At 41.2% G+C, this 8,537-nt stretch overlaps 1 protein-coding gene across 1 annotated transcript in view; it reads right to left on the minus strand.

The window, feature by feature from the left end:
* Window positions 1-1,217: 1,217 nt before the first annotated feature.
* ntd5 (ntl-dependent gene 5) overlaps window positions 1,218-8,537 on the minus strand; it is a 15,852-nt gene continuing 8,532 nt past the window's right edge. The window contains exons 4-8 of the mRNA XM_073847901.1: window positions 5,445-5,577; window positions 5,267-5,343; window positions 2,376-2,555; window positions 2,026-2,223; window positions 1,218-1,925 (exon numbers count right to left, since the gene is read on the minus strand). Coding sequence (XP_073704002.1) covers window positions 1,843-1,925; window positions 2,026-2,223; window positions 2,376-2,555; window positions 5,267-5,343; window positions 5,445-5,577 — 671 coding nt within the window. The 3' untranslated portion in view covers window positions 1,218-1,842. The remainder of the gene's footprint in view (window positions 1,926-2,025; window positions 2,224-2,375; window positions 2,556-5,266; window positions 5,344-5,444; window positions 5,578-8,537) is intronic.

The raw sequence follows: 8,537 nt of genomic DNA on the forward strand, positions 1-8,537 counted from the left end.
CAGAAAACCATTCAAAAGAGGTGCCTCCAATTGCAAAAACGCGTTCGGTGTGATCGCCGCCTAATCCCTGCCGTCAAGATGGTCCGCATCTCATCATGGATCAGGGCAAGTGAAAATTAAATCTGTCACAGGGGTGGTTAGATTTATTCACAAACACGTTAAAAATATTTATTGAACGCTTCTTTCTTTTCACTTTTGTTTTTACTGCATTATCATAATCAAAGGCTGTATATAACGTAATATAACCGTACAAAACCAGTAGTTCTGTGTGCAATTAGACATTGAGCACCCCCATATTGCCAAAATGGTATGATGCTCGTTTCACCCACGAAGATTCGACTGTGAGATCGGTGGTCGAATCAGGCTCCGCATATCGATGCATCGAATCTTCGACTATTCGGGGACAGCCCTAGTAAGTATCATGCGTTTGTTTACCAAATTGCCTTTCTGAAAGAGCTTCTTGGTACTTCTTGGTAAGGCTAATGTTGCTGAAGTTACCATTGTCTTTGCCTGTTTTCGCTGATGCTGCCGTCACATGGTACCAGAATGATTGTAAATAGGAATTTGTTAGTTAAAAATTGCATATGAAATCAATGTGAAGTCGACTGCTTGAATTTATCAAGCTCATGATCACAAGTTGGACTTATAAAGTTTGTGATAGCACACAGAGGCACCATGTGACCAGCTATGTTGTTATTTTTATCGCACCATGCTCCTTGTCTGTGTAATTCATAAATGCGCATTTATTATGCACAGTACAATCAGGTGACTGACTTTTAAACTGATTTCGGTTTAAACATAAGGCTAAATGTTGCTACTAACAGTTTCTGACATTTTCATTGCGTGAGATTGTCCTGTTTTGTTTTTGCTGGCTCTTGAAGCTCCACCCTCTTCAGCACCAGCTCATTTGCATTTAAAGGAACAAACACAAAAAGGCGCGTTTTGATTAATTCCCTAAAAGTGGCAATTTTAACAAGCTATAAAAATAATTTGTCGGGAATTTTGAGCTAAAACTTTACATACACACACTGGGGACATCAGAAACGTCTTGTAAAAAGGGGCATAATAGATCACCTTTAAGATTTATACATTTTAGTAATGCAAATATTGTATATACTGTAGTTTTAGATTTGGAAAATGGAATACAGGACTCAAATAATTCTTTGCACACTACAGAAATCACTTATAGAGACAACAAACATTTTCCAGTTTCTTTATTGAAGAATCATAATATTACAAGAAGAAAAACATTCAAAGATGATTAATTGTGAAGTTCTGAATCCATTAAAAGCAATAATTCAGCAAGGCTTTTATGCTATAATATTCCCAAGTCAACTCTTTATATAATCCAATCAAGCAGTCCAGTCAAAGATCAGTTAACTCTAAACATTTCATAAAACTGCTTTTGGAAGAGAGTAAAATAGAGCATCAATACATAGCATAATTTCAGAGTTCAGCTTTAGCCTGAAATAAAATATTAAAATATTACAACAAGATAAACACCAATGGTACCTCAAAAATGAGTTTTGCACTTTGTACGACAATAAAACACAAGAAAAGAGAGCAGCTTATGGCAACCAAGACCTCACGCAAGTTTGAGGGTGTTTGCATATATCAAATATGACACAAATTCTGTTTAAGGTAACTTTGTCAATGCAACATACAAAACTAAAAATATAAGAGTTAAATGAGGCATAACTGTGAGATCCTACTGAGATCCGGTCCTAAACATATTTAGCTGGCACGTTAATAAGACAATTTATGTTGATCCAGACATGATGTCATAGTGTTAGAGCGCTGTGTGTGCCAACATGCAAAATGTGTTGTCAAAATGTGATGAGTTCACTGAAGGTCAGCATGATCACATGCATCAATCTCTGAAACCAGCCGATGAGGAAAGAGCTTGAACTGCAGCCAGGTAGGGTCTAAAGAGGAAAGAGGAAGATGAAGGTTATGCAGGGTTATTTTAAAAGTGTAATGCACACTTATTATATTATGTGCATTAAGGCGGTGTGAATTATGTACCAAGAAAGCAGCTAGGTTGCTTGAGCTGTCCATCCACGCAGACCTCCGTGGCAGTAAAGCTGCACAGTTTTTCTGGATGTTTACAGAAAAATGTCACATTCTCTCCATGAGCAACCACACCATCCGTCAGATCATATGGCCAACGCTTTACTCCTCCCACGATCACCCTGCTGCGTTGGGCTGGGACTGGACAGCGGGCTGAAGGGAAGAAATGGTGAAGAGAATGATGCTATTTGTCATGACAAAAAGGAAAGGAGGTTTATAATTCAAGGATAGAAACCAAAAATTCCAAAAATTCCATTATATTTCCTATTTTGATAATGTATTGTTTTGTTGCCAGCTTTATTTACCTCGGCAAGTAGGCTCTGCGCTCCATGTCCCATTAGGTAGGCAAGTCACTTGATTTGGTCCATCCAACAAGAAGCTCTTTTTGCAAAGGTAGTAGATTGTTTCACCAACTTCATATTCAGTTCTCTGGACGGCCACCAGATGTCCACGTTCAACCTCCTTAGGAGGAGGACAAACCACACCTGTTGAAGCACACACTTACAGTCAAGCCTGAAATTATTCGTACCCCTGGCAAATTCTGACTTAAAGTTACTTTTTTTCAACCAGCAAGTTTTTTTTTTGGACCAGAAAATAGAAAGATAATAAGACGATGTACAAGAGGCATCACTGTGGGAAAAAATATTTCTCAGCTTTTATTTACATTTGAACAAAAAGTGGCATTTCCATAATTATTCATACCCTTTGCCAACTGTCACAGTCTATGGGAAAATCCAAAGTTCTATACCATTCCAAATAGTTCAAGTTGTTCTAAAGCATCCTAATTACCCTGTTTCATTGGGAACAGCTGTTTTAATCAACTCAACAGGTGAAAAACAGAAGCTCTCTGCTGTTGGTTTGTGGACAGTCATGGCTAAAACAAAGGAGCTCACTTAGGACCTGCGGCTGCGCATTGTGGCTGCTCACAAGTCAGGAAAGGCTATATGACCGTATCTAAATGTTTTGAAGTTCCAGTGACTACAGTGCAAAGTATTAAAAAAAAAAATACAAAGATGTTCCACACTGTCTCAGAGGACATGGTCGGAATCCAAAAGTGACACCTGTGCTGGCCAGGAGGATAGTGAGAGAGGTAAACAAGAATCTGAGGATCACCACCAAGGCCATCCTCATGAATCTGGGCTCTGCTGGTGGCAACATCTCAAGGCAGATAGTCCAACGGACACTGCACACCGCTGGGTTCCACGGACGCAGACCAAGGAGGACACCACTTCTCCAGATAAGGCACACAAAAGCCCGCTTGGCCTTTGCAAATGTTTATCTGGACAAAGAAGAAGACTTCTGGTCTTCTGTTTTATGGTCAGATGAAACAAAAATTGAATTGTTTGGCCACAATGATGTAGCCTTCATTTGGCGTAAAAAAAAGGAGAAGCCTTTAACCCTAAGAACACCATCCCCACTGTCAAACATGGTGGTGGGAACCTAATGTTTTGGGGGTGTTTTTCAGCCGGTGGACCAGGGAACCTAATCACAGTAAACAGCGCCATGAAAAAAGAGCAATACATCAAAATTCTCTACAACATCAGGCAGTCTGCAGAGAAACTTGGCCTTGGGAACCAGTGGACATTTCAGAACGACAAAGACCCAAAACACACAGCAAAAGTGGTGAGGAAATGGTTAGCAGACAAAAACATTAACGTTTTGCAGTGGTCCAGCCAGAGTCCTGACTTAAATCCAATTGAGAAACTGTGGAGGGAGCTAAAGATCAGGGTGATGGCAAGGAGACCCTCCAACCTGAAAGAGCTGGAGCTCATCGCTAAAGATGAATGGGCAAAAATACCAGTGGAGACATGCAAAAAGCTGGTCAGCAATTATAGGAAGCGTTTGATTGCTGTAATAGCCAATAAAGGCTTTTCTATTGATTATTGAGAAGGGTATGAATAATTTTGGACATGCCACTTTTTGTTCAAATGTAAATAAAAGATGAGTAATAATTTTTTCCACAATGATACATCATCTTATCTTCTGGGAGACATATGTGTCATTTCTAATCAAAAAAAAAAAATTGCTGGTTGAATAAAAGTAACTTTAAGTCAGAATTTGCCAGGGGTATGAATCATTTCGGGCTTGACTGTACAAGTAAACACATTGCAGAATTAAAAATGAAACCTTAAAAAAAGTCTAATTATATGAAAACCCTTTAAACAACTGGTCTAAAATCACAGTTCTTCACAGTTTAGCCTTAACCCTAATCAAACCTGATCCAGCTAATCAAGGTCTTCAGGATTACTAGCAACTACCAAGCAGGTGTGAGTTGGAGCTGGTTGGATCTAAACTGTGCAGAGCTGCTGCCCTCCAGGAATTGAGTTTGAGACCTCTGCTTTAAAGGAATATTCCCGGGCTACATTATTTGAGTAGCATACTATACTTTTAAAACAATGAGTATTTTAATGTGTACAAATCACACTTCACTTCAAGTGCCTCAGGGTAAAAATAATTTTACAAAATTATTTTTTTTTTGGTAATATTATGTCTAAATGCTTTTGATTGAGGTTAAAGGAATAGTTTACCCAAAAATATAAATTCTTTCATCATTTATTTACTCTCAAGTTGTTCCAAACCTGAATTAATTTCTTTCAGCTGTTGAACACAAAAGAAGATATTAGCAGCTACTGACTCACTAGGTATGGAAAAAATAATATGGAACTCAATGGCTATCATCGGTTACCAACATTTGTTAAATCTTCTTTTGTGTTTAGCAAAATAACTTCGTACAGGTTTTAAACAATATTAGAGATGGGTAGGCCTAAATAATGACAGAATGTTCATTATTGGGTGAACTATCGCTTTAACTTTTACTGAACCCGGAATATGCTCTTAAAACAAGTCCAGGTTGATCCAACAGGGGGCATCATTGCACCAGCATATATTAGTCTAACACGCATCGGCTGCAATAGCGCTGCACACTCACAAATTCATTTACACATAGTGCCCTATCCACCTACTCACAAACCCACACAGTCTTCATTGCTCTTCTCTCTCCCGCTGTCCCTCTCATCTCTCTCTCATTACTTTGTTCCATTGTGTGCAAGAGCAGACAAACCAAGATCTCTTTAGCAGTTTGGATCAAGCACTCAAGCACATTCTAATACACATTTTAGCAAGATCTATGTCTCAGTCATTTTCATGTGCAAGAGTAGGCCTACATGTACACACACACACACATGCACACACTTACGGCGACAGATGGGGTGAGGGTATTGCCACGTCTGGTCCTCATGACAGATATTCTCACTATTTCCAATCAGCACAGATCTGTTTGGGAAAAAGGACAAGGTGTGTAGATTAACTAAGCATGACAAAACTAGATATTTTGTTTATATCAGTCAGAGTTTTCTTTTTCTCTGCAATCTTACCCAGATGCACATTGGTACTGGATGGTGGATCCCACGGCAGTGCTGCCCTGCACAGAGAGCAGATCATCATCAGGCAAAGTACAGGACACCTCAGGCACCAGAACCGGCTCTGCTGCAAGACCTCCTGGGGAGGCTGGTGGAAAAATCAAAATAGGTTGTTTATCGCTTGATTTGAGTATGCATTAAAATGCTTGGTTGATTTGGTGGCCATCTAGTTGGAAGCTTTTTTGTATTTTTGTTTCTTGTTGTTTTGAAAAACTTTTATTTTTTAATTGAAATTTTATTATCTAAAAATGTAGACAAGTGAAAAACAATTTAAAAGTAGTAACATTTTCCTGACACTATGAATACATGTGAGTGTACACATCTTAATTATAAAAAAAGTTCATATTTATCAAGGTAAAAAGTATTTTTTTTACAAATGTATTAATGTATAAAATGTTGTGGGGTAGTCCTATAACCCAAACTTTACTTGCTAAAGTTTTTTCTTTATTTATTCAAAATTTGATATATAAAACGTACAGGAGCCCTTGTGGGGACAAAGTGATTTTTATTTATTTATTTATTTATTTATTAAAATTGAGGTGGAAGGAAAATATATATATTTCAATCATTTTGTAAAATGGTTGTCCTTTCCTGAGAATTTTGCATATACATAGCAACAATTTTTATGAGCAATCGACAAACTAGTGATGGAAGTAATATGACATGGAAAAATATATATTTTCAATGCTTTTGCACAAAGTTTCTTTGATTAACTAATTGTCTAAAAGACAGCACAACACAAAATAGAACTAAACTGAACATAGCCGTGCTTGTAACAGAGAGTCCATCTGAAGAAAGAGGGTGGAGGCTTTGGAGGAGGGTGTGGAACTGGTGATGGACAGGAAACAGGAGGAGCAGGCCATATAGGAGCCAACAGCGGGAGAAACCAGGGTGGAGCTTTGGCTGAAGGGCTGGGTGGAACACAGGGACTGACCGATGAAGACAGAAACAGGGTATGTGGAGGAACCAAAATAACAGGGAGGCATATGGACAAGGGATACATCAATGACATTGAAGCCAAGGTGTAGCTGCTGGCTCACGTGACTGAGGTGGAGACAGGGGCTCGGCTAACTGGGGTGATGACGAGAGAGCGAGGTTGACAGGGAAACCGGAGGAAGGAGGGATTCTGGTGGACCCAAAGGGGTGAAGGGTCTTGGCACAGCCAAAGACTCCAAAGTCCGTGGTGGAGGCTGAGCATTGACCAACCAAGGGTGGACGAGGGTGCCCGGAGGAGTCCCAGAACAGACGGCCATAGTGGAGACGAGGGAATGCAGACCTAGGGCAAAGCCAAAGGACTGACAGGACCTGGTGGAGACATAGGCCTGGAGGCCTGAGGTGTAGCCTCACACTGAGCTGATGAGCAGGAACCTTGATGCAAAGTTGTAAAGCCACGAAGAACTAGCAGCAGGGACAGAGCTGAGAAGTTGGACAACACCAGTGGGGCCGACGGATCCAGGGAACTGACCAAAACCAGCGGAGGAGATGGGACCAGGAAATCAGACAGGAACATCAGAGGAGGAAGGTCTCTTGACAGTACTGGAATATCTAAATATCTGGATGGCAAAGAAGATAAGGGTTTGAGGGTGGTGACTTAGGTGGGAACTGGATCCACACTGGATCTGGGATAAACAATTGAGTGAGCAAGGATGACAGATAAACAGAAGGAAAGGAGGAACCGAAGGGGTGGAGGGTCAAGGCTTAGCCAGAGACTTGGAAGTCGTGGCCGAGCCTGAGCAACAACTGACCAAGGTTGATCTGGAGTAATGAGGGAGCCAGAAGGAATCAAAGGTCAGATGGACCATGGTGACGATGAGGGAATGCTGAGCCAGGGTTGAGCTGAAGGGCTGACAATCCAAGGTGGAGACATGGGTCTGGAGGCCTGAGGTGTAGCAGGGACTTAGCCTCACGCTAGGCTGATGGACAGGAAGACCGAGGCAAAGTTGTAGACCCGCACGGAGATAGCCGTGGGGACAGAGCTGAGGAGCTGGACGACACCAGTAGGGCCAACAGATCCAGGGAACTGGGCTAAGCCAGCAGAGGAGATGGGACCAGGAAATCAGACAGAAACATTGGAGGAGGTACCAATGTATTTAAATATCTAGACAGTAAAGACAAGGGTCCAAGGATGGGGACTTGGATGGGAACTGCATCCACACACAACAAATTTATCAAGTTTGGACGATGGAGTGAGAAAGGATGACAGGGAAACCCAAAGCCCAGTGGAGCCGAAAGGGTGGAGGGATAAGGTGCAGCCAAAGACTCTGGCAGAGGCTGAGCGATGACAGACTAAGGTTGATCTAGAGGGATGAGAGAGTCCAGAAGAGTCCCAGTACAGACAGACCACAGTGGAGATGAGGGAACGCAGAGCTGGGGAGCTGGATGACACCAGTGGGGCCAATGGATCCAGGGAACTGGAGGAGATGAGACCAGGAAATCAGACAGTAACATCAGAAAACAAACCCCTCAGAATGATACTGGAGTATCTAAATATGCGGACAGGTCCGACAAAGAAGACAAAAGTTTAAGTGGATCTGCGGACCACAGATCTATTAAGTTCAGGTCCGCCCCTGGCTCTGGGATGGACTGATCAGCATGCATAGTCTGTAATTATAACCGACTCTGGCTCCGGGACAACCTTGATGACTGCCTGGCTGTAAGGGAGATGCCACCGTGAAGGAGCATCCAGTCCTAAGTACTTTACAGTACTTTGGGAGGAAGAGGAAACACAATGCTGATGAGTCCATAACTTAACTTTTGTCTGTCCTATCTTCTGTCAGAACTGGGTTGCTGTAGTAATGCATACGACGAGGGAGGAGAAAATCCAAACATTATTTATTAAATCAACCAAGAATGCACTAGAACTAAAGATACAATGAGTATATGTATATACAGACTAAACAAGGGAACTAACAATAACAAGTAAATGAATAACAGGTGAACGGAATGGAATGATTAACTAATAACCATAAGGACTCAGACTGGCACAACAGGAACTAGACAAAACAGAAGATAATATTCAAGTCAGTAAGTAGGCAAAAATAAGTGTCA

This window comes from Garra rufa, chromosome 9 (genome assembly GCF_049309525.1).
Source record: "Garra rufa chromosome 9, GarRuf1.0, whole genome shotgun sequence".
NCBI lineage: Eukaryota > Metazoa > Chordata > Actinopteri > Cypriniformes > Cyprinidae > Garra > Garra rufa.